At 37.2% G+C, this 26,739-nt stretch overlaps 1 protein-coding gene across 2 annotated transcripts in view; it reads right to left on the reverse strand.

The window, feature by feature from the left end:
- mahj (LisH and WD40 domain-containing protein mahjong) overlaps window positions 1–26,739 on the reverse strand; it is a 196,168-nt gene that overhangs the window by 162,335 nt on the left and 7,094 nt on the right. For both annotated transcript variants that reach the window (XM_089239163.1, XM_089239162.1), the window contains exons 2-4: window positions 25,373–25,475; window positions 21,412–21,488; window positions 8,398–8,471 (exon numbers count right to left, since the gene is read on the reverse strand). In XM_089239163.1, coding sequence (XP_089095289.1) covers window positions 8,398–8,471; window positions 21,412–21,488; window positions 25,373–25,470 — 249 coding nt within the window. In that variant the 5' untranslated portion in view covers window positions 25,471–25,475. The remainder of the gene's footprint in view (window positions 1–8,397; window positions 8,472–21,411; window positions 21,489–25,372; window positions 25,476–26,739) is intronic.

Genomic DNA, 26,739 nt, shown 5'->3' on the forward strand with positions numbered 1-26,739 from the left:
TAAAATAATTTCCCATAGTACTGAAAAACAAAACATAGTACAAAAAACTAATTTTTCCACTGTACTATGGGAAATAGTGTTTCGGCTAATGAATGCGATTCTGAAATGTATCACCTTTATTAGCCAAGGTATCACTGTACAACATTCTATAGACACTACTACTACTTTACTGCACACCAACTCCGGTCTAAAGTTGGGTTGGAAATCTTTCTCTCTAACACAGGATTGTAATTTTAAACGGTCAAAATTGGTTTCAACCACGCCACTGGCTAAAAGTTGTCAAAACTATTAAAATACATTGAAATGGTCTTAAACTATTACTAAATCAGTTTGGTTAGTGGTTCTAACCATGCACAAAACCTGTTTTAACCATCTTGGTTGATAATCAGTTTTGACCATTTTGAGTGATTTACTACTATACATGACTTCAAAGGACTGAAAGAAATGGCAACCAATTTTTCCATTATGAATTATATTTAACCAGTAGTTTCTCATAGATCTCCCATAGTATCATATCATGACACCCTTTTCTCACAGCAGGCAAGGCTGCTCTGATAGCAGGTTCTACACAACTACTAGCCTATTGAAATTAACTTAATTATCACTTGATTATCTTATTTATTCATTATTTTAAAATAAAAATTATAGGAGAAACGTTTAAAATTATTACTAAATCAGTTTCAAGACCAGTTTTGACTACGTCAGAATGGATAAAACTATTTTTAACCAGTTTCCTTGTGAAAATGTTAACCCTCCTTCTGTTATAATTAATAATTTTGAATTTTATTCTGAAAAGGAAGAGTTAATTAAGAACTCTTAACTATCCAAAATCTCAAAGTGGAAACCAATTAGATTTTTTCTTTTGATGTTATACAGGGTGACAACCAAATACCAAAAGCAAAATTCAGTGACTTTCTGGTGACTTTTCTGTGACCTTTTCTCATTCGCAGGGCTCCCACTCAAAAAATTAGAAAAAGTAAGATGGGGGAGGGATGGGGGAGGGTACCCCCCCCCCAGACAACAAAATCGTGGGATAATAAAAAACCCTGGGTTTTTTTTTTTTAATTTTAAAACTAATTTTTCTTTCATAGCACACTATTTCAGTATCCTCTAAGACTGGCTCAAGCCAAAGCAAAATGACAGGAATGACTTGGTTACAAAATTTCTTTTGGCCAAAATAGGGTCTTCGCAACCACAGAAAGTTATTTTCTGCTCTCCTCACAATATATATATTGCATCCTTTTTTGGGAGTCATCCACAGTCCAGTCTGTCAACTCTCTTCGACAATACACACGGAAAATTATGAAGATAAGTAAGTTTTTTAAGAATGATGCTCTTTCAATGCCACTTCCAAAAGCAAAATGTGTAAATTACAAGGTCTGATATAAATAAGTCAAGGTGGACTCGATGGTTTTCCCGCATTGTCCATTCCTTTTAAAAAGGATTTGTTTAAATTTTAGTGGTCAATGCCAGAGTAATTGTTTTTGACAAATGAAGCACTTTCATTTCTAGCCCTTTACTTCAGCATTTTAAATATTGCTTATGCCTCTACATGCCCTAAAAATACAAAAGACAACTGAATGCTATTAGGTATCATCAAAGTCACAAAACCTAGAACAGGTCTATGTACCCAACTGCTTTTTTATGCAAACTGTTGTTTCACCTATACACAAAATGTGCACCATAATTTTGAACGTTAGTTATGAATGTTAATTACTGTACAAGACAAGACCATGAAGTAGTGAATACAATTTTTTTTTTTTTTCAACCAAGCAAAAGTTTTTAATGACTAGTCTACTTGTAGAACCCTCAAAGTAAGCAAATGGAAAATTATTAAACCACCAAATGGTCCACATACACCCCACTTGCTAAATAACCTTAAAAACAATACAATTTTTTTCTGCATTGGCAGAATCATTAATTGCAATCTACTTCACATTTGTATTATTTGGCATTATGTCCATGATTCCCTTCTCAATTAAAATCAATTATACAAATTTTATTGATAGGATTTTGTTAAAAAAAGTAGGAAAATTGGGGCATTTTACCAAAGAGAAAACAGGGTTCATACAAAATTTTCAAAATGAAAAGTAAGGAGTTTTTAAGGAGTCACGCCCCCCCTCCCGCCATGAAAAAAAAATTGCACCACTAGACTAAAAACAAAAGAAGCCTGCATGTGGATTGATTTTCATTTAAATGTCTTTTTTTAATCTCTATTTCAATGTTTTCAAGATTTCAACTTTCAGAATAAAAGGTACGATGGGTAGAAATTTCAGCTGCTGAAACGGAAGAGATATGCTGTGACTGTATGCGCGAGTAACAAGCGACTGTTTGAGAACACCAATTCGAACAGTAACAGAGCATGATAATCAGGATTAGGTATTGAGAAGTGTAGTAAGAAACAAGAGAGTGAGAGTTGCGTTAGTAGTATTAAAGTGATTTAAAGAAATCTGAAGTGATGTACTGAGTTTGCAATAAATTTTGTTTTTATCTTGCTTCAGCCGTGGCCACTTCTGCAAGAGAGTGATAACAGATGTTAACCAAATAAGAGTTCACTGTAAACTGTTTAAGAAAATATACTCATAAGCTACAAAATAACTAACAACATTTTTCATTCAAATCCTTTCATCTTTCATATACATTGGGGTTTTTTTTTTCAAAAAAAGCCACAAAACCTATTTTTAAGAAAACTCATCTAGTTTTTTTCTTCTACAAGTCATGACAGCTTCACATCATGATCTGCATTTGTGAATGAGCCAAAATTTTTTTATTAAAAATTAAATATTGGGGAAAAGTTTATGAGCTAGCTGCACTGGGGGGGGGGGGGCAAAGCCTTCCTGAACCCTTCGACGGCAACACCCTTTTTCTCTTCACATCATATCTTGTTTATTTCGTCCCACTTCATCAGAGTGATATTTAAATGTGGCATGTGAAAGCACCAGTTTACTGAGGAATTTTACAATATTAAAGCAACAAAAAAACTGATGAGATTCATCAAGCACTCTTCCAAAATGGGTCAACTTCCCCCATGAGGGTCCCCAGCCTGCAGCCCTGTTGTACCCCCCACCCCATGAGGACCACAAAAAATTGTAATTCATATTCATTTTACAAACGACTAAAATCCGACAGCCAACAATTAAGGAGCGGGAAGTCAATATGCAGATTTCTTTATGGGCCCGATACATGGATTTATACAGCAAACTTCTACTGCTAAAGTTACAAAAACAATGAGATTCACCAGGGCCCCGAAATGAAACCTGTCAACTTGGGACCCTGACCTGGAGCCATATCAACTCCTCCTACCCCCCCCCCCTCGTGAGGGTAACAAAAATTTTCCACTTGTATTAATTTCACAACAAATAAATTCCACCTGACTGGATTTATTTCAAGCTCCCGTTGTTGCAAATTTTACAATGTTATATAACAAAAAAAAAATTCATCCAGCACCCCCCCCTCCCCATCATCGCCACAGCAGTAGTCGGCTGAAGTTGGTTTTCTGTGGGCCCCAACTTCAAGGCGCGAATGCAAGCTGATCTACACTTTAAAAGTCTCTCCACAGAGCAACAGACCTACAAACAGTACAAATGTAATTCAATCATAACACATGAAATGTGTTATGATTGAATTACATTTGCGTCGCAGATTTTACATGTGTCACAGATTTTCGTATATTCTGCTTTGGGGCACAACACTACATACGCACTCAGACTGTTAGGTATGCAGTTACACTTCTGGCACAACTCACTAGGTAAATCGCCCATAGATGGTGATAGACCTATCTCTGTTTGAAAGAAAGAATGCTGCCCCCCCCCCCACGGAAATCACTCACTCAAGCAATCTGGGAATGTGCCGCAGGCCACTTATTGCGAAATTTGCCTTGGGCCGCTCAATTGAAGTAAGAATTTGCCACGAGCCACTTGAGTGATCTGTAAATATAGCGTGGGTCATTTAAATGAGGTAAGAATGTGTCGCGAGCCACTTAATTTATCTGTAAGTGTACAGAGGCTATTTGAGGCAGGCCACATTTAGGCCATGAGTTGAGCACATGTATGCTTTAAAATAAGGGGCTGTTCAAGTATTACGCAGCAAATTTTTAGCAATTTTTGACCCACCCCTCTTGTCAGCAAAACTCTCACCCTCCCCGTCACCAAAATTTCATCAGGGCTCTGCCCTCCTTCCTCCTAACACTTATTGGTGGGATCAGAGAAGTACGGGGTGGAATCTGCGTTGGGGGTTCCCCCAGATCAAAAATTTATTTTTTTCATGCAAAAATATTTCTTAAAAGAATTAAAATTTCAAAAAAAAAAAAAAAAAATCGTTATATGTTATTATAATGAATTTCTGTTAATTTCAATGCCATTTGAAGGCTAAGAACTCAAAATTGCTCAAGAAATTCATTGTGACGCTACCCCTAAGCCCTTGGTAACCATTGACCCACGGTAAACATTTGGCCTGTGCGGACCAAATGTGGCCCTGGGGTTATGATGTGGCCTGTCCTCAAATCTATTTTTGTAAAAATAAACCAAGTGACTCATTTACAGATCGCTTAAGTGACCCGTGGCATAATTCCAGACCATTTAAGTGATCTGTGGCAACTTAAGAGATCCCTTGAGTGACATGTGACAAAGTTATAGAGCATTGGTGCAGCCACCAGTGCGGTTCTACATCACTCAAGTTATCCGTAGCATGTTCCCAGATTACTTAAGTGATCTGCGGCATAATCACAAATCACTTGTATGTGTGATGTGTGGCACAGATCCAGATCACTTTGATCCACTTGGATCTGCTAAGTACTTAGAGATCACTGAAGTGGTTCTGTAGGGGACTCAATAGGGAGAATGTTAGTTCAGGTGCACATAAGCTAGTGAAAAGTTTTATTTGTTTTTCGCGTACTGAGTAGGACGTCATTAAGAATATTTCATATTTTTATATATTGCACGGTAGCAATTTTTTGCTGCGGTCAAGTCGCCGTTTTTTGTTGTACCCCTGTGTCAGGAAAGTTTTCTGACAAGGACGAACCGGGTATCGAACTTGCGACACCTCTAAACACCCTTTGGTACTTTAGGTGAGCATCTTATCGACCGGGCTACCGTGTCCCGAATCCCCCATCGATGCTGACGTAATACTTGAATGACCCCTAACATAAAGATACACGATAGTTATTTTCTGAAGGTTAAAAAAAAAGTGGGTTCAGCTAGTGGCTGATCGGCTCGTCTTCCCCTCCCCCTTCCTTTAAAACCAGACATGGTTCGGGCTCTGTTACTAAAAGCCGGGTTTTCCTAGAAGCAGGTTTTCTGTGCCACACGCAACGTGAATCACCTAGCGCGACACACCGTCTATTAATCAATAAGTAAAGCAGTACTACTGTTTTCCTACAGAGTGCAATACGGCTCATGATTGGTGGACTGCTTCTGGAGGAGTTAAGCGCCGTGTGTGTCGCGTGTTTCAGCGATCTTCTCTTCATTTTCATGTTGTCTCTTCCCTTCAAACCAGAGCATGCAGCCGATAGAGTAGCTGACGCCAGGGTCATATACTACACATTTCTGCCGACACGAAATGATCCAGCTCGGTGCAAAAAGCCTACTCCTAGGTAAACCTGGTTTCGGCTTCAGGGACGAACGGTCATGACGGGATCCCAGGAGAGAGAAACCTATAGCCTCTCATGGAATCTCTCATGTTTGGATAGAGCCTGTTCCTTTTTTTTTATGGCAACTGATCTGCGAAACAGATTCGCTTTCCCCACTGGACTTAGTTTTTAGCACTTTAAGGTGCTGCAGCAAAAAGATAAGCTTGTCGTCATCCCCTACTCCAGTGTAACTAAAAAAAATTTGTTTTCTCTCTTCTTTTTCAGTAGCAAGTTAATTGTGAGCATGTGAATAAAACACATCAAAAAACTGCGGAAAGCAGTGACATTTTGCGGTTTCTCTGAATTTTCGTAGTGGGATATTGGCTGTAAACAAAAGAAGAGAGGGATAAAATAGGAATAGTAGGAGAGCGTTGCAGTAAAAAAAAGATGACTGCGGTAAAAGTAGAAAAATAGGAGGGCTGTGAGCTCTACACTGAGTATACTGTGTAATATAGGTGGTTCGAGACATTGTTTCACTGCACCAGTAAAAGAAAACTCCCAGCGGTGTTCAACTTTTTCTCATTGCTAGGCGTGGGGGAATTTTCGGCTACATTCAAGTATTCATACTTCATTTCTTCAGTCATTAATTTAATTGAGTTATTAAGGCATTATAACTAAGTTTTAAGAATTAATAGGAAAAAAATTTGAAAAGTTTTAACCATTTGTAGTTAAAACTGGCCAAAACCAATACTGACCAGGCCGGTTTTAACCATGGTTTAAACCACCCTTGCTTAAAACTGATATAACCCTTTCTCTAGAGAAAATCATATTATACTTCTGTCCTCGTCTTAGACAGGTGAGACTTTTAGCGAGAGTATATTGAGGCACCATCTACTGGTGGTTGCCTCAAGTTTGGTAGGGAATGAACTTATCTATGTGGTGTCCTTCCCGGGGATCGAACCCATAGCCCTGATGGTAGCTTTCATAGTGGTACACAAGCATCTTACCATTCCATAGGTACTGGAACCTAATTGCTCTGGCTACATAGTTCTTCCCCCCAAGCAACTTTAGGAGATTACAGAAGCCCTCAGTAATTCATTAATATTCAATGCAATCCATCCCTGCATAAGCCCTTGTGAATAGAATATATAGGAGTCTACTATAATGCACACAAACTCCGGTCATATTGTTATACAGCAAGTTTGAAACAGTGGAGTTTCGTTGATGAAGGTGCCATCTATCGGTGGTCACCCCAAGCTCGGTAGGTAGAGAACTTGTTTTTGATGTTCTTCTTCCGGATTCAAACCCATGGACCCTAATGGTAACCATCATGGTGGAAGACAAGCATCTTATCACTGCACCACTCGGATGCATATACAGATGTCTGACAACCCTAGACCCCCCCCCCCACCAATGTTTTCGTCATATCAGAGCAAAGCTCCTTCGGCATCTATAACATAACTTCCTGACACAAGCTCTGTGGGCACACACACATTGAAAATGACTATTGCGCATGCAAAACTACTAAAAAACACCCTATTAATCCATAGTAAACAGGGTCCACGCCACCTTCAAATCATTGAGAAGCGTAGCAATAGTGGGCTCAAACCAGAGCAGAAGAGCTGAAAACAATGTTAAATGGAGCAATATGTAAGTGATCGAGCAGTTTCTTCCATGTGAAGACCATACTGGTGCCAATCATCACACAAAACAGTGATGCATTTCAGAAGAAAACACCATCCAAATAGAATGTGCACGAATAAGTCAATTTCTTAGCAGATTGTATTACAGTGTACATACAAAACCGATCACAGCCAAGGTAAAATAAAATTTTAAAAAATTAGAGGGAATGTTGCTTACGAGAGCATAAACCTTCATGTGAGGGTACAAACATAGTGCAGGCAGATTTTCTGATTCCGACAGTCTTCGCGCTGCTCACCTGCACACGGATATCATGGGCAGAGATAGGGGACATTCCACCCCCAGCATCAACGGCGGAGCCGACCGATTTAATGTATATGCATGATCGACAGATTTAATGTATATATATGAACTGACATCATTGTCATCATGCCCACCCCGGCAATCATAATCCTGCCCCTCCCAGACTTTCAAGTCTATCTCCCCCTATGAGAGGAGGTAGAGGGAGATTTTCAGCTGCACACTCAGTTTTGCACTATGATGCAAAAATGAGTGCAGCCGAAACCAAACATGGTTGAAAACTATCATGGACTTGATCATCCTTGAAACCAATCATGGTTGATTTCATGGATCCAAAACTGTCTTTACCAGACATAGGGACCAATCACGAACCCCTCCGGAGGACTTCTTAAACTTTTCAGACTTTTTGACATCTGATATTAGACACTTCATATTTGTTCTATCGTCAAGCTCTAGTGTTGGCATGGATCACAAGCTCAAGAGAAAGCAATTTCTGTAGTTGAGCGCATCATCTACGGACAATCTATAGCAGTTAGCAACTCTGTATAGTAATGTTCATCACATGAGCGGAGATACGGGAGGGGGGCATTGCACCCCCAGCGTCAAAGGTGGAGTTGACTGATCATATGTATATATGAATTGACATCATCATCGTGCCCCCAGCAATAATGACCGTGCCCCCCCCCCCTAGACTTCTAAGTCTATCTCCGCCTATGGTTCATCACCATTCTTTTTTAGCCTATGATTGATTTGAAAAATAGTGAATGCGCCACATCAAGTGATGCGAGCTCTAAAATTATAAGTTTATTTTGGGAGTTGTCATGAAAGAAAATATTGAGTTTGAAAAAATAATAGATGATTATAGGGAATTTTAAATTTATTTTCCTTACTGCTGCCATGAAATCTTCACTTCTCACAATTTTCTTTAGCATATGACCAAAGGCACAGTTAGGAACAGAACGACCTAGATGTGAGGTGAAAAAAGAAGAACGTTAATATCACATAATTCATAGAGATGCTGCTGATGTGCTATAGCACCTCACACACAAATACCCGGATTGAAAATTTTCAATCAGTGAATTTCAAAAAAGGATGAATAAAAATTTGGTTCACATGTCCCACCTAGTGCCAAGAAAAATAAAGCACAGTAAAACTTTGATTAACCGTCAGCGTCCAGACCAGGGCTGTGACAGATAACTGAATAGAGATAACAGAAATCTCTTAATACATATGTACACTAACGTGATTTCCCTGCAGGCTTGGTGTGGAAACTGAAAATAAAATCCTTTGAAAGTGAATAATACATACATATTGTATTTAATTTGATACAACAATCAATATAAACTTCAATATAAGAGTAGTAATGTGTATAGGAATGTATTGTAATACTATAAAGCTAGGTTATATTACTTTAAAATAATCTGTCATCTATGTCCTTGAGGCTGGAGCTTTCTGTGTGCAATGTTCCATACCATAAAATGGGATGAGTAGAAACAATGGGTTGAATAGAAACAAAACTTTATAAACATATATAGTTGTGAATGCATATAAAATTACTGGGAAATAATTTTAAATATTATTTTTTCTATGTTGGCAACACTTCAAACCAACAGGGGAAATAACATTTTGTTCCATTGGCAACATTGTCTGTTGGTGTTTTCTTCACTGAATTCTTCAGGAGTTTTTTGTCTGAATTTTCCACCTACTCTGAATTTGTCTGGTAAGTAAAATTCAATACTATATATAAAAGTAATTAGGAATGTAAAGACTACCTTCAACATCAATATGAAACTTTAAGGACTGTTTATGGTTTCGATTTCAATACCTCTGGGAATTTTTACATTCTTAAAGTTATGATTTTGGAATGTGTGAAGTGAATAGATACACAACATTTTCAGGTAGTTCTATTCACCCCACAAATAGTTTTTTTGTCCTGGTGTGCCATACCAGTACTAATACTATATAAAAACCGATTTCTCGCCTGATTTGTTTATTTTATAAGTAACAAAACTGTGTTTTTTTCAGGGTTGCCATTAATATGCCACGGAAATACAAACCTGTTGTTGGAGGATACAAAAAACATAGTCCATTGGCAATAGTTTTAAAGAGCTCCTTCAGAGTCTGAGACAAGATCAGACTCCCAAGACAAGACAAAAAAGGACTAAAGTTAATGTCATACCCGGCAAAAGTGTAGATCTTGAGGACTTCATAACTGAAGATATGGATCCTCAGTTTCGTCCTTTGATTCATCATCAAAGGATGATAGTAACTATTCCATGCAGGACAGCAATGAACAATTAGTTTTGGCCTCTTCAGAGGAAAGCATGTTTACTGATTAAGTTGAAGCTTCAGACACAAATACGGTGGTCAAAAAAAGTATATGGAGAAATAAAAACTTCTTTTAGATGTAATGTTTGTAAAGGTAGTTACCTTGAAAATGATGGTTTTGTTGGAACATTTTTGGAGAAGATGTCATCAAAAAACTGTCCTCGCCAATTGTTAATACACACACAAGTTCAAGTTTCAAAGATATATGCTACTTTTTAAAAAGGATTTCACTGATGTTGTAGTTTATTAATGATGCCAAGATTATATAGTGAGAGAGAGAAGAGTTGTATTATATATCCTACAGTATTAGCTGGTACTAAGACATATTTGCTTATTTCACTTATTTTTTATGTTAATAAACCATTTCCTTGAAAAATCACTGTTTACTGATACAATTCTTGATAGAACCTCTTATAATTTCTTGTTTCCACTCAACCTCTACTGGTTAAAAAGAAACCACAGTGTATTTAAATGGCAGTTCCTACTCACCCCTCTCTGCTGGGCAAGTAGAAACACTATTATTTTTATATAATCGAAATAAAATTATGAAGTAAAATATCATAAATAGATAGGGGCAATACAGACCTAGATTTTGAATAGTAATTTGTAATTTTTTATTTAAGTTCAATAGGAAAGTTTGCAATCCAACTTTAAAAAGTGTTTCTACTCACCCCATTTTACGGTATCTTATGCAGAAGTATGATCTGTGTTTCATTTGCCTCCTCTTGCATTTCTATCTCTACCAATTTTTCCAGCATGCCCCATGTATTCGATCAGGCAATTATAAAGGATGAATTCCACACCCCCTCTAGTCCAAAGGGTACCAGACCCACCTAACCCTCCCCCCCCCCAGTTGCTGCCCTACATGTATCCAAATCGGTAATGCGTGGATTTGAAATTTAATGTATACATATTTGTGTTGTAGGCCTGTGATCATCGTGGTAACCAGAGATTTTTTTCAAAGGAATAGCCAAGTCAAAATTGAAAAACCTTAGAAAATCATATTTTTAGCCAATTACCACTGCGCAATCACGGGTTCCAAACCTGGGTTTTCACCAAAGGCAAAATCTGAGGGGTATGGGGGCTCATGCTCCCTCAAGATCAAAAGTTAAAAATATTTTTGTAGAAAATTAAAATATTGGAAAAAAACACACATTCTTATATACTATATGTTAATTTAAAGTTCTTTTTGAGTGCTAGTGACCTACAATTTTTGTGGAAGAAATCCTTGTGCCCCTCCAAAAGCCGATTCTGCATACACACCCATGATTTTCGCAGTGACTACCACATAGCAGCTAGATGACAAAACTGTGGATATTCAAGGTTGGGTTTTGCTGATCCTTTTTTTTTTTCTGACGATCTCTCAGAAAATGTTTTATAATTTGAACGGGCATTCCAAATCCTTTAAGATTTTTAAAAAATTGTGCATTCGCAATCTTGTAGGAACAAGAAAAATTTACAGCACATCGACGCAATTTTTAAATGCCGGCAGATAGCCATGAAAGTACCATTTTCCGGTATGTAACCAGTAGGGAGAAAATCCGCAGGGGACTAAAAACTCAGAAATTTGGAAATTCTGTACACGGTTCCTCATTCAGGGAAGCAACTAGGTATATCCATCTTATTCTTTAACAACCCACGTGTATATCAATACAGTATACAAAGTAGTAAAACGACTTTTTCAAGGTCGCACGATAACGATAGACTGTAAAAAAAGTTGAGAGGTTTTACTCTCAACTTTTTTTATGTGATTAATAATAATTTGCCATGCGGTATTCTTGGACTTTCTCATCTCCATGATTTCAAAATAGTGATAAACTGCGCCTATAGGAAACTGTATCAAAACAACAGAGAACTCTTTACAAAACCAGTTGGAGATGAGGTTACATCATTGCATATTAATCAGTAATTGTATTCAAATGAAGTATTGAATATGTGTAATAACGAATACAAGTTGAAAAACTATTGTATAATTATAATCATGTATTTTCTCAAAATAAATATGATGTTGGGTGCGTGAGAATGGAACCCCAGAGCGAGTGTTCCTGACCTCTAGCATTCCAGTCTCATTACGACCATATAGAGTTTCTATAATAGACGAGCAAGAGATCAATTCTCAGATAAGTGAACTTCTAAAACACAATATTATAAAAGAAAGCTGTAGACCATATTCTGCACCTGTCACATTAGCACACAAACATGGGGAAGGTAAAACACGTTTTAGTGTCAACTTCAGAAAGTTAAACAAAATAACAAAATCAGATGCTCCCTGCCTTGAATTGATTTCTTGCTTGACAAATTGAGCTGTGCAAAGATATTCTCCACTTCGGATTTAGCATCAAGTTACTGGCATATTCAGATGCACCCTGATGACACTGAGAAATTGGCATTCACTACAAATTCAGGTCTCTATGAGTGGTGTAGATTACCTTTTGGATGGAAGAATGCACCAAGCATTTTCCAACGCACCATTCGAAGAATTTTGGCTAAACATAAAATTAATTTTTCCATAAATTACTTTGATGACATAATCATATTTTCTTCCTCAGTAGAAGAATATTTGAGTCACCTTAAAGTTCTATTCAAAATTTGTGAGGAGGAACAATTAAAATTGAAAAATCAAAATGTATTTTTGCACAGGCCAATATTGACTTTTTAGGATACCATGTTCATAATGGTAAAATATCACCTAACAATGCAAACATTATTGCTATTCAAAAACTTCTATTCCCCCCAGAAATGTGAAAGCTTCAGAGGTTTCTCGGAACTATTAATGTATATCACAAATTTATTCCACAAACTCCTTCCTATCTCCCCTAAATAAATTTTGAAAAAAGATCAGGTTTGGAACTAGACTCCTGAATGCCAAAAAAGTTTTGAAAAATTGAAGCAAGCATTAAATTCTAAACCTATATTGACCTTGTATAGCCCTAACCTCCAATGCCATTTAATTGTTGACGCTTCTAAAGATGCTGTTGATGCTGTACTAAAACAAGAAACCCTGATGGCAATCTACATCCAATTGCATTTCATTCTAGAACACTTAAAGACTATGAAAGAAATTATGCCGTCACAGAATTGGAATGTTTGGCTATTCTTGATGCTTTAGATAAATTCCATCACTATTTACATGGCCGAAATTTCTCAATACATACTGATCATGCTGCCTTGGTTTCGCTTAAAAAGATTAAACATTTAACAGGAAGACTCTTTAGATGGTCATTGAAATTATGTATGATTGTACCATTAAATATAAACCAGGCACCACCAACATTGAAGCTGACATATTATCTTGTAATCCAATGTGTCATTTTGTAAAAGAGGCCACTCACCTTCTGGATTTGGAAGTCATCGAGTCCCACAAGAAGCTGGATAATGTTGATGATAAAAAATATAACATCAAGGATGTAATAATTTGTAGAGGTTTTAATAAAATTTTAGTCCCCTTTTCATTAAGAAAACCCTTCTCAAAAATGAGCATGAACAATTCAGCCATCCAGGCATTCAGAAAATGTTAAATTTAATCAGCCCTCATCTACTATTGATTTTCACAATTTTATAAAACATTGTAAAACATGTCAGTTCAACAAAAAATTTCATCAGAAAAGATTTGGTTCATTAGCTTCAGTACCCCCAGCAAAGAGCCCTTTTGAGATTGTCTCCATTGACACAGTTGGAGGTTTTGACCCCCAAAGCAGAATGTGCCAAAATCTGCGACGTACGTCGTAGAACAATTAGCGCTACTGCAGAACAATTCGGAAGAATTTAAAGAAAAAGTGCAAAAAACACTATTACATGTATGGGGATTTTTACCGCAGAACATTTCCAGTCAGCCGAGGGCTCATCGCAGAACAGTGCTAAACATTCTGCTTTGGGGTTTTTTACCATTATAACTCCACAAAGAGATATTTGCATATCACTATTGACCCAACCATGCAGCTACATATATTTGGACCATTGCTTCAAAAAATGAAAATACTGAAACCTACATAAATTGCTTGAATCAAATATTTCAGGTACAAGTGCCAAAAAAGATACTCAGTGAGCGAAACGGTGCTTTAACCTCAACAATATTCAAGAAATTTTTACATCATAACATGAAACAACTGTTACCCTCAGCTCACCATCCACAGACAAATGGTAAAACAGAAAGAGTAAATCAATCCATAGTAAACCGCCTCAAATACAAAGTAAACACTTCAGCTTCAAGTTACCCTAGGAAGAGATACCTTGATCAAGTCACCCAAAAGTACAATAACACTCCACATTCGGTTACTCAAATTTCTCCAGCTTACCTGCTATATGGAATAGTCCCCTATGGTCTTCCATTAGGGAATAGAGGGATATATCCGCCACTAGAGGAAGCTAGGAAATTAGCCATGACTAGAACTGTAGAGTTTCATAAGAAAAACAAACATTCCAGTATCCCGATACTCATAAGCTTACCCCATTCTTTTCAGTTACATACACTATACTGAAAAAAGTATCTGATGTCAATTTTGAAACTGATCGTCCACACGCTCTTACTAAAAACTAATCTGAATTTGTACATTCTATTAAGTTAAGATACTTCTTCCCCTAGTGTAATCTTAAATTATCACATGAATAGAGTAACATATCATGCTTATCTCCTTTGTGTATATGGAGAGATTTTTAGTCTGTGTGCTACACTTTACAAACGGATTCACTTATGTGATATGAATAGCCATAAGTGATATTGTTCACATTTTTCATGTATGCTGTTCACATTAATTTTTGACATTATATTATTTGCATATCATTGATTGCAGAATTATTTTTATTCATGTAATATTGTTTGAATTTTTTCCAAAAACACTGTGGGAAAAGATATATGGTTGAATTCATTACTTTTGAATATCTGTATTAGTTAATCAGAGTTTATTTTGAATTGTATAACATACATGTAGGATTTTTATTTTTAGTTATTTTTGTTGTCGGTAGATGGTGCTGCGGCACGCAAGTGAATAAGTAGTATTGTAAAGATTAGTTTTGGCAACAGTGAGTTTGCCGGGAGAAGTCGACGGGAAAAGCCACGTTTTTTTTGTCGTATCTGTGTGATCGTCTTGTATGTTTTGTGCGAGTAATAAATGTTTAGAAAATGGAGGCTGTGTGTTTTTCTCAGTGAAGGGCCCACAGAGAAATTGGGGGTTTGTCCGGGATCGATGTGAATTCATCGGATTTGGATGTGAGGGCAAATCGTCTTGATTCGAGTTTCCTCTTCAAGTCGCGCTGATTCAAGTAAGCCACCCAGGCTCTGAGGTTCGACCATTGCAGGAAGGTTTCGTCTTTGCGGGAGTCAGCCCGACTCAAGTTTTCACGATCAGTTTCATCTTTGCAAGACTATCTTAAAAATTTCGCGACCCGTTTCATGTTCGCGAGACTGTGCTGAAGATTTCGTGATTGGTTTCACGTTCACGAGACTGCGCTGAATATTTTGCAACCAGTTTCATGTTCGCGAGACTGCGCTGAAAATTTCGCGATTGATTTCATGTTCGCGAGACTGTTGAGGATTTCACGATCAGTTTCGTCTTCATGAGACTGTGCTGGAGATTTCGCGATCGGTTTCGTCTTCGCCGTGGGTCGCCAAGACTCGAAAAGTGTGTGTCCGTGATAAATGTGGATCGCTATATAAGTGTTTCCTGCCCGTGAAAAAAAAAAGTGTTTCTGACCGAAAGTACATTGCAGTGTCATTTACGTCTTTTTACACGAGGTCGCCATGTATTATTTGGCACAGGGCATCAAAGAGGACTTGAAGGTGCTTGCGAGTGAATTAGAGTTGGACACGCCCCCTAATTTCAAAATCATAGATCTCAAGAACGCCATTCTGAAAAGCGAAGAATATGACGAGGAGTTTTGCAAAGAGTTGCTAAAAACTATCATAGGTGATAGAAAGGAAGAGCAGCGGAGGAAAGATGAAGAGCAACGGAGGAGAGACACAATGGAAAAGCAGCGGAGGAAAGATGAAATCGAGGAGCAACGCAGGAGAGACGCAATGGAAGAACAACGTATGAGACTGGAAATAAAGAAACTGAAAATTGAGGTTGAATCGCGATCAAGTGGAAGGACTACTAAATTTGAAAACACTAAAAGTCCAGGCAGAGAGTTCCAAAACCTGATGCAAAGATTCGATATGAGTGACGATATAACTCTCTACCTTATGCTCTTTGAGCGGCAAGCTCGTCGGGTATCACTACCAAAGGAGGAATGGGTCACTCATCTTCTAGGACTATTACCTCATGAAATAAACCAACTGATTACATGAGAGCCCGAGGAGAATGTGGAGAATTACGACCTCGTAAAAGAACTGTTGATGAAAAGATTTAAATTGACGGCGGAAAAGTTTCGTCAGCTGTTTGTCTCGCATCAGAAGAAGCAGACCAGTACTTGGCGAGATTTTCATCACGAATTAAGAGCATATTTTGATGGCTGGACGTCCGCTTCAAAAGTAACAACATTTGATCAGTTAAGGGATTTGATCATCACGGATCAAATTAAAAAGCGAAGCCCAGTTGATTTCCGAGATTATCATTTAAACGAATGGAGTAATTTTGTGTCTCCTACCGAACTGTCAGAAAAGCTTGATGATTACGAAAGTGTTAAGAGACCTGTCAAAACATCACATGCTGGTGAGTGGGAATGACAAAAATTCCCGAAACCAACATTCCAAAATTTCCAGGATAAGTTTTGCAAAATCAAGGACGGCAAGAATAAAGCAGAAGGGGTATGGAAGTTTGGAAATAGACAAACTGAGAAGAACAATAGTCAGATGAGATGTTACGGGTGTGGTAACGTGGGCCACTTGAAGTTCCAGTGTCCCAAATTATTCAAGAGCAATGATTGCTCAACATTGTTAAACAAGGACAGCGAGAGGCAGAAAATGTCAGATACTCACATTACTGAACACGGTGACAGTACCGAAGTTGGAGAGGTTCCTACTAAACAGATGAAATTCAAAAATTTGACAATTTGTGCACTCGTCGACATGGGCAGTGCAGTATGCCTGTTGCATGAGGATGTATACAGACAAGCTGTTGGCGTTCCGGAATTGATGCGTAAGCCTCCATACTACTATCTGGAATTGGAGCGGGACAGGTGTGGACTAAAGGATCCTTTGAACAGGAGGTTAAATTGGGCGGAAATAGCTTCACCCTTACGTGGCATGTTGTACCCACAGCACAACTGAACTTTCAAGCAGTGATTGGAGTTGGAATCTGAAAACAGGCTTCATTGCACTTCAACGAAAGTGAAGTCACTTTTCATAAAGAGGGGAGAGGACATTGGCTCATGCAGATATCTGAATTGGATCAAGACCAACTTGAACTGGGTCACATTTGTGATAGAGAAGCTAAGAAAGACTGTTTTGTCTTGCAGGCCGGAAAAGACTGAAAAAATGAATGTCTCTATGAGAATTATTCTCAATGATGAAACACCTGTATATCAGAGAGCTCAATGCCTATCATTTCCTGAGAGACAAGTAGTGAACAAGCAGATCCATGAATGGCTGGAAGAAGGAATTATAAGGCAAAGTTCTTCTGTCTATGCCAGCCCAGTGGTATTGGTGAAGAAAAAGGACAACACAACTAGGTTGTGTGTTAATTACAGAAAATTGAACAGGAAGCTCGTCAAAGACAGGTTTCCTCTGCTGTTGATAAAAGATGTTTTAGATAAGTTGCAGAGGGTGCAAAATTGTACACCAGACTAGGTCTTAAAAACGGGGTTCCTTCGTGGTTCCCGACGGTCAGTTTGAGTTTAATAAGGTCCCATTCGGGTTAAGCACCAGCATTTTCAGGGACCTCATGAACAAAGGTGTTGTTATTATTTATATGGATGACTAGATCATCCCCTCGGCTGATGAAAGGGATGGCTTGGATAAGTTAGAAACTGTTCTAAGAGTGGCGTCAAAATATGGCCTCGAGATCAAATTAAAAAAATGTGAATTTTTGAAACGACGGGTAGAGTTCCTTGACTATATCGTAGAAAATGGGTCGATACGCCCGTCTCCGAAAAAGACACTAGCAGTGAAAAATTTTCCTGTCCCAATGAGCATGAAGCAAACACAGAGTTTTTTAGGACTAGCAGGATATTTCAGAAAGTTTATCCCAGGATATGCCAAGATCGCCAAACCACTAAGTGATTTGTTGAGAAAATACCATACACTTGATTTTGGTCCCGAACAAGAAGAAACATTCAAGAAGCTCAAAACATTACTAACCGAAAGTCCAGTGCTAAGTATTTTTCAACAAGGACGGAGAATAGAGTTGCATACAGATGCCAGCAAACATGGTTACGGTGCAGTATTACTACAAGAAGCTGATGATGGAAGCTTACATCCAGTTTACTACATGTCGAAAAAAACAAGTCCCGCTGAGGAGAAGTACAGTAGCTATGAGTTAGAAGTACTAGCAATTATCGAAGCATTGAAAAAGTTCCGGGTATATCTGTTGGGTACTAGATTCAAAATTGTCACAGACTGTTCAGCATTTCAGAAGACCATGGACAAGAAAGATCTTGTTACAAGAATCGCTAGATGAGCTTTTCTTCTGGAAGAATTTGACTATGAAATCACTCATAGATCCGGTCAGAGGATGCAGCATGTCGACGCCTTAAGTAGACACCCAGTCATGATAGTTGGGAACGACACCTTGATGGCGAAACTGAAGAATGCCCAATTAGATGATGAACAGATTTGTGCCCTTAGAACACTGCTTACTGACAGTGAATCTGAGGAATACTTTGTAAGGAACGACATTCTCTACAAGTTTATGAATGGTCGTGAACTCATTGTGGTTCCAAAAGACATGCAGATGGAGCTGATAAAATTAGCTCATGAAAAAGGTCACTTTTACACATCTAAGATGGAAGAGGTTATCAAGCAAGAGTTCCATATTCCTAACTTGAGCAAGCTGACAGAAAGAGTTATTCTCAGTTGTGTTCCATGCATATTGGCAAACAAAAAATGCGGCAAAAGGGAAGGGTTTTTGAACTCAATCCCAAAAGCAGATGTACCACTAGGAACTTATCACGTTGATTTCATAGGTCCCTTACCTTCAACGAATAAGAATTACCAGCATATACTAACTGTTGTAGATGCGTTCACGAAATTCACCTGGTTGTATCCGGTTAAGTCTACGTCAGCAGAGGACGCCTTAGAGAAGTTGAAGCTTCAGCAGAAGACTTTTGGGAGTCCGTACCGGATTATAACTGACAGAGGCTCAGCATTCACTTCGAAAGTTTTCAGTGATTATTGTGCTGAAGAGGGCATCATGCATTTGCAGATTGCCACAGGTGTTCCTCGTGGGAACGGACAGGTAGAAAGAATCCACCGCACTCTAATACCAGTCCTAACCAAGTTGACTCTCGATGATGCAACAAAGTGGATCAAGCTTGTTGATAAGTTGCAGAGGGTCTTGAACAGCACGGCTAGTCAAAGTACGAAATACACGCCATTTGAACTTTTAACTGGTGTGAAAATGAGAAATAAAGAAGACATTGTACTAAGAGATCTCCTGGTGGAAGAGGCTGTAGATGAATTCCACGATCAAAGAAATGTCATTAGAGAAGAGGCGAAGAAGAATATCCACAAGATTCAGTCTGAAATAGGCGTACTTACAACAAAAAGAGAAAAAAGGCACCCAAGTACCAAGTTGGTGACCTGGTGGCTATACAAAGGACTCAGTTCGGCCCCGGACTGCAGTTGAAACCAAAATTGTTTGGTCCATATGAAGTGACAAAAGTGAATGCTAAGGACAGATATGAGGTCAGGAAAGTTGGAGATCATTCAGATCCTATCACCACTACTACCGCAACTGATCTCATGAAATTATTAGAAATGTATATGAATACTGTGTTTTGAATTTTTCATGTTTATACGAATATTGTGTTCATGTAAAATGTCACTGAGATCAGTGAGCCGCAGGATGGCCAAGCTGTAGGATTTTTTTTTAAAGTAATTTTTGTTGTCGGTAGATGGTGCTGCAGCATGCAAGTGAATAAGTAGTATTGTAAAGATTAGTTTTGGCAACAGTGAGTTTGCCGGGAGAAGTCGGCGGGAAAGGCCACGTTTTTTTTGTCATATCTGTGTGTGATCGTCTTGTATGTTTTGTGCGCGTAATAAATGTTTAGAAAATGGAGGCTGTGTGTTTTTCTCTGTGAAGAGCCCACATATATTGTCTTTAGTAGAATAATATTGCAATTTGCACACACCATGTGAATATACTATTAGTATTACTTACTGATTGGCTGATCAAACTCGAATTTTAAACTTAATTCTCAAGGTTAATATGTTTCCTACTTCCATACTCTCAAGCTCTGTGTTTGGATATGCCGCCCCTCCCACCCCAAAACACTGATCTTGAGAGGGGGATATGTGATAAAATATTCTTAAATTTAATATTTCACATTTCAAATTGTCCTTTGTTCTTGGTTATCTGTCTAGGAGCAGGTGATAGACGACCCCACCCCCACATTCTACTCCTCTCTGATGCATACTTCTCCAATTTGCAGCTGCCCTTTTTAGCCAATCACAATTAATTAATCCACCTGCCTTTAATACACCTAAATTTTCACATCTATTCTTTATCGAGATATGTATGTTATGTATTCACTTTTCCTACAGTCACCATGGAATAAAGGCACCATTCGCTTGCTGCTCCTGCTACCGCTTTTCTTTTGATTTAACCTACTGCAATTCAATTATCAAAATGGGTGAACGTGACATACATATACAGGGTGATTATAAAAAAACTATCCCGACATATGGGCCCCTAACTATCATACCATTCACAGAAACTGAATGAAATTTTGGCATAAGGTATTTTGATGTATGCGCTCAAGAATGATATGGAAAACAACAGTGTCACTCTAACAGTTATGGTTACAGTGAGAAAATTTGGAAAATATCAAATGGCAACACCAAGTTTTTTGTATTGGAATGTGATCTCCATTGTGAAAAACCCTAAATGGCGTTCGAACGGCAACTGTAGCATGAAAATCACCGGCGGTAGATAGGCTAAAAGTGAGGAAAACCAATAAGGACAGAGAAGCAGCATAAAATAAAGCATTTTATTGTGTTTCACAAATTTTCCACATGACCTTGTGGAGGACTAATCAGGCTGGGATCTCAGCCGAAGAAACGAACAGTAATGCTCTGGTGCACGGCAAAGTCTTTTTTACTTTTTCCTTGCCTAGCTCCGGGGATTTTCGTGCTACAGGTGCCATTCTAATGCTATTTAGTGTTTTTCAGTATGGAGATCGCATTCCAATACAAAAAACTTGGTGTTGCCATTTGATATTTTTGAAATTTTCTCACTGTAACCGTAACTGTTAGAGTGACACTGTTGTTTTCCATATCATTCTTGAGCGCATACCTCAAAATACCTTATGCCAAAATTTCATTCAGTTTCTGTGAATGGTATGATAGTTAGGGGCCCATATGTTGGGATAGTTTTTTTATAATCACCCCGTATATAGAGAGAGAAAGTAAGTAAAAACTTAGATACTGAAATCAAAAAATAAATGTAAAAAAATTGAAATCATTCATAATATTTCAAACATACATGGATGCCTCTCATCGAAAGGATCAGGGTCTTGTTTGTAGTAAGTTTCAGTAGCTTCTTCTAAAACTGCTGCAATGCTAAAAAAAAACAAAGATTATCATTAATGAAATATTTGTCACAATCTTAAAGCTGCATGAACGAGAAACTTTTTCCATCAACAGCATATGAAATGAAAAAATGGAAAGAGAAATTTACAGTTTATCTGATATTTTTATAAAATTCATATTAAGTAAAAAAATTTATGATCAAACATTTTAAAAATATCACGATTCCAAAATTTTCATTCCCAAGAATTAGTTCATTATTCACTAACTTATTTATTATATACAGGGTGATTCAAAACTCAACATACAAACTTTTAGAGGAGGTAGAAAACACAAAAACAAAATAGAATCTTAAAGGAATGTATGACAGGAAACCCCTACCTGATCAGCTGGAAGATAAAATAATGAAGATGCAGAAATAACAAGCCGATACTGGGTGGAAAAACTCTTTATTTAGTGATACTTTACACGAGGTCAGTACGTGTACACGTTAAGTTTCACAAAAAGTGCTCAAAGTTCTTACCATCCGCAGTTATGAACACTTCACAATGGGGATGCATTGATTGTCGAACCCTTTCAAAAATAATCAGCATTTTGCAGAGTTTGCAGCTGCGACTGAGATTCTTGCAACAAGGTCAGTGTCAGAGTTAACGGGCATCTCACAGACCATGACTTTCAGAGTCTCCCACAAGAAGTGTCCTTGTGTAACGTATCACTAAATAAAGAGTTTTTCACCCATTATTGGCTTTTCATTTCTGTATCTTTGTTTATCCTTCAGCTGATCAGGTTGGGGTCTCCGGTCATATATTCCTATGTGATTCTGTTTTGTTTGTGTTTTCTACCTCCCCTAACAGTTTGTACGGTGAATTTTGAATAACCCTATGTACTTATTAATAATTATTTTTACTCTACGCAAAAAAAAAGGCTGATTCACATATAAAATAGTTGAAACTGATTGTCAAAAAAAAAGTCTGTTCGTAGGCAGAGATAGACATGAAAGGCTGGGGAGGGGCACAAGATAATGAAAGCTGGTGGGGGCGCATGATGATGGTGATGCCAATTCATACACAGGGTGCATAGCTAACAGCAGGCATAGCATTTTATCAGCGAACAGTTGATTTTAGAGGCATACTTGCAATTAGAAAAAGTATCCAATAATATGTACAACTCAGATATGCCATTCATGTTGCAAGGGTTATATAGTTGTTAAAATAAAAAAATTAACTTTTTATATGAACACACCCTGTGCTCAAAAATATAATTTAAAAGCTGTTGCACTGTCTCTCCTGATACCAACAAAAAAAGTTACACATTTCTTACAAGGAAAGGGTCCAAAGGTGTCATTCTGAAAAAAATTATGAAAAAATATAAGTATATTCGTCTCACCCAGAAATACATAAAAACAAAAAATTAGCGGTGGAATGCAATTATTAAAGCTACAAAAAATTATTAAAAACGGCAACATTTGGCTACTCATCTCTCGTGCTTCTTGGCGATATGTATAAAAAACTTTTCTCCAGCTTTTTTTTCTGGAAACTTTAGTTTTGTTTCTCTTTTTCCCTCTCTTTCTCTGTCTGTGCTGTATGTAATCTTGGATTGTTTGAATGACGTCGCTCTAAGACTTTAGGGTTGCTGGATTTTTAATTTTATTCTTGGCCTCTTTGCAATTTTTTTGAGTGACCCATAATTGTTCCACCGGATATTTTAATATTTTTGTGCATATTCAAATGAGTAGAATTAGAGGTAATTTTTTCAAAACCTTTTGAGGATGACATCTTTGGACCCTTTCCTTGTTAGTTGCACTATTCACTGAGATATTTGAATTTGAGAAATTGAGAAAAGTTGAAAAAAAAAAACCAGCAAAACTGACAGCAAAAAAATATAACAGAAAATGGTTTTTACTTCCATTTATGCTGTTTTCCCCAACTTTTCTCCATTTTTTTAATTCAAATATCGCAGTGAATATTGCACTTAGAAACATGCAGTATTTTTTGTTGGCATCAGGAGAGACAGGTTACAGCTTTCTCTAATTGGATTTGTGAGCACAGTGTCCATATAAAAAGTTAATTTTTATATTTTAATAACCATATAACCCCTCGCAACACGAATGGCATATCTGAGTTCTACATGTTATTTGAATACTTTTTCTTATTGGTAGTATGAATCTAGGATCAACAATTCACCAGTAAAATGTGGTGCATGCTGTTAGCTATGCACCCTGTATATTAGATCAGTCGGATATGTCATTGACTCTGGAGAGCATCGCCTCCCATATCTCTGCAATGTCTATATTTTAATCTGTAGTAAACTGCTTCCACCGCTCTTGAATGATGACTTTACAGAGGTCTGTCCAGCCGAAATTTAGGTCCGATTTCCAGACCCTTCATAAAATTCTGGATCTGAAAAACTGACCCTTTACAAAATAAAAATAAATGAAACCATAAATTTGGCATTTCATCTGTTTTTTGTGATAGATTATATATAACTAGGTTATTCCACTTCCAACCAAATTTCTTATTTTTCACAAAATTAATGATCCTTTTCACAAAAAGAAAATTTTCACAAATACAGACCCCTGCTTTAGTGGGCAGCTGAATTATTTAGTGATGATTTGAATCAGTGATATCCTTGCTTTCTTGAGGTTAAATTCTTAAAATGACCTATAAATCGTTTATAAACTAATTTTGTAGTTTTTCTTTTATCATTTCCCTATTATGAAAAGTTTGCTCTTGCACCGTATTTCCTTTTTTTCCTGACTCTAGTAAATCTATGCAATGTTTGAGTTTGAGTGCCATCTATGGGCCTCCTCCCACGGGAATACTGAAGTCTGGCGACTGATAGGAGACTCCGTATCCAAGTGATCCAATATTGCTGTGAGGAAATATTGAGGGTGAGGTGCTCCTCACATGGCACATTGGCGACAAAATATCCTACGTGATGGTGTCACTGGCAACTTGACGTGCTAGTCAAATGCCACATTCGTAGCAAGACTGAATTATTTCATCATATCTTCCTCGGTCTAGGTTGTATGTGGAGGTGACCCGGCATTAAATTTCAACTTGTATTTTCTATAGATATGTTCCCTGATGCAATCCTCCTCCATATATCCCTTTTGACTGGAATACATGTAATGTAAATATAGGTCATTCACACACTGATCTGTATGTACATAGGAAAACCCTGATAGCCCTCCAAGATAGTTATATGTTTTCTCTCGGTGCAGTAAAATCAGTCAGCTCTTATCGAAATCAAGCTTTTTCCTCTTACAGAACTACCACTCCTTTCCAATAATGAATATTTACCAATTTGACTTACCTCAAAAATTATTAGCAGTCGCTCATCAAAACCTATCTATCACTCCCTCATTTCGGCAAAAATAATAAACCTGATTAATTTCAGGTAAGTCTCTTTCAGTGTCATCTTAACACATGGGCCCCACCTAGGAATGGCACGAGGGGGCCTCGAGTGCAGAGGGGCCTCAAGAAAACAAGATCTGTATGCAATTTTTGACAGCATAGTATGTAAATTGATAGGCAGGTTCTAAGGCAGGGGATTTCAGAAAAATCAATCAACCCAAGCCCTTTGATGCTTTTAAGATGACCCTGGTCTCTTTCCTCATTCTATAAAATCAATGAATTTGGAATCTGCACGCGATTTCCATAATTCTGTGACCATAACTACAATGAATGTTCTAATGTAAGGCTACACAAGATCGATTTGATTATGCCCAGTGTGAGCAGACCCCATTTTCTACATAAGAAAAATATATAAATTCTAATCTGTTGCTGAGATAAACCGAGAAATTTTTTTGCTTGTGCACATCTCTAACTATTTGAGTAGGTAAAGAATTAAGGAAATAAAACATTTTTTGTGTAATGTTATTGAATATGAAATTAATATTTTTATTAAAATAATACCTTTTTAGTAGATCCAACAATGTTTCTCCTGATGGCCTTTCATTTGTCCACTTGTCAAGTAACCTAGATAATTCTCCTGTACTTTCTAAAGCAGCCATTGAGCCTGTGAAAAGTCATGAAGCAAAAGAGATAAATACAAGGATAAGAAATATTACAAAATATAGGCAAGATTTTGATAACAATTGAAACTTCATAAATGCTTATTAATTTAATAAACATTGAAATTCTAAAATTTACATAGAGCAGAAGAATTATATTATATTTATCGTATTTTCAAAAAAGTAAATGTTGTGTTTCACTCATTTGACAATTAATATTTTAAACCAGTTTCCCAAACTTTTTGATCTATTGACCCTTCATCAGAAATTTTTTTTCTCTAATCACCCCCCCAACTCAAGTGAACCCATAGGATTCTATGTTAAATCTGTATCTTCTATCGCCCCTAGACCTTTTCATTGCCCACTTTGGGAAACAGTTTTAAACCATTTAACCCGTTTCAACCCATATTAGTAAAGAAAAAAATAAAACTATAAATATATAGAATAAAATATAAATATATATAATAAAAACCTCTCTATATACGTTAGATATATAATATAGAGCCATATTAGTAAAAGAAATTCAGTAGGCTGTGTCATAGACACGACCCCAAGTTTTGATGTGAATACGTTCTTTGGATCTCGAATTGCAGGGGTACTGACAATGAAATTGGTATAAAAAATTTTTTTTTTGGAATATCTAACAGATGATACCATTGTCTTTTATTTCTATTGCAAACTTCTTGAGATATAGGGTAAAACAATATTTCGTTATGCACACAAGTTGCAGATCTAGTGCGAAGACCAGAAGGGTTATTAAAACCAAAGTGATGTCATTGGATTTGTCTTAAAAATGCCTATCAGATACTATTAACTTCTGTTTGTGTTGCGAACCTCTTGAGATATAGTGTAAAAAAATTTCATTATAAAAGCAGGCCATATGCCTGGTGCTGAGACTGGAAGAGGTATTAAAACCAGAGTGGCATCATTGGATTCCTTTTAAAAATGTTTAGGCCTATCAGGAGACACCATTAGCTTCTGTTTGTGTTACAATCCTCTCAAGCTATTACGCAATTTTTTGCAAATTCATCCAGTATCACCATGATTTAAAAGACGTATTCAGAATAAAAAAAAAACTCATACATGCAAAAAATGAAGTAAATTCCCGTCATGTTGTATCTACCATCTACATACTTAAACTTTATTTTTGGTGGTAAAGGAGTAGGTTGATTACAAGTAGTAATTATCTCAAGTTTTACAGAGAAATACATAAATATCTCACCTGATATAATTTCATTTTTTGGTTTAATAAAATTATTGAAGTTTTCT

The sequence above is a fragment of the Pholcus phalangioides genome, unplaced genomic scaffold (assembly GCF_987345545.1).
Source record: "Pholcus phalangioides strain wild (caught in Gottingen) unplaced genomic scaffold, Ppha-v1.0 ptg000011l_1, whole genome shotgun sequence".
Lineage (NCBI taxonomy): Eukaryota > Metazoa > Arthropoda > Arachnida > Araneae > Pholcidae > Pholcus > Pholcus phalangioides.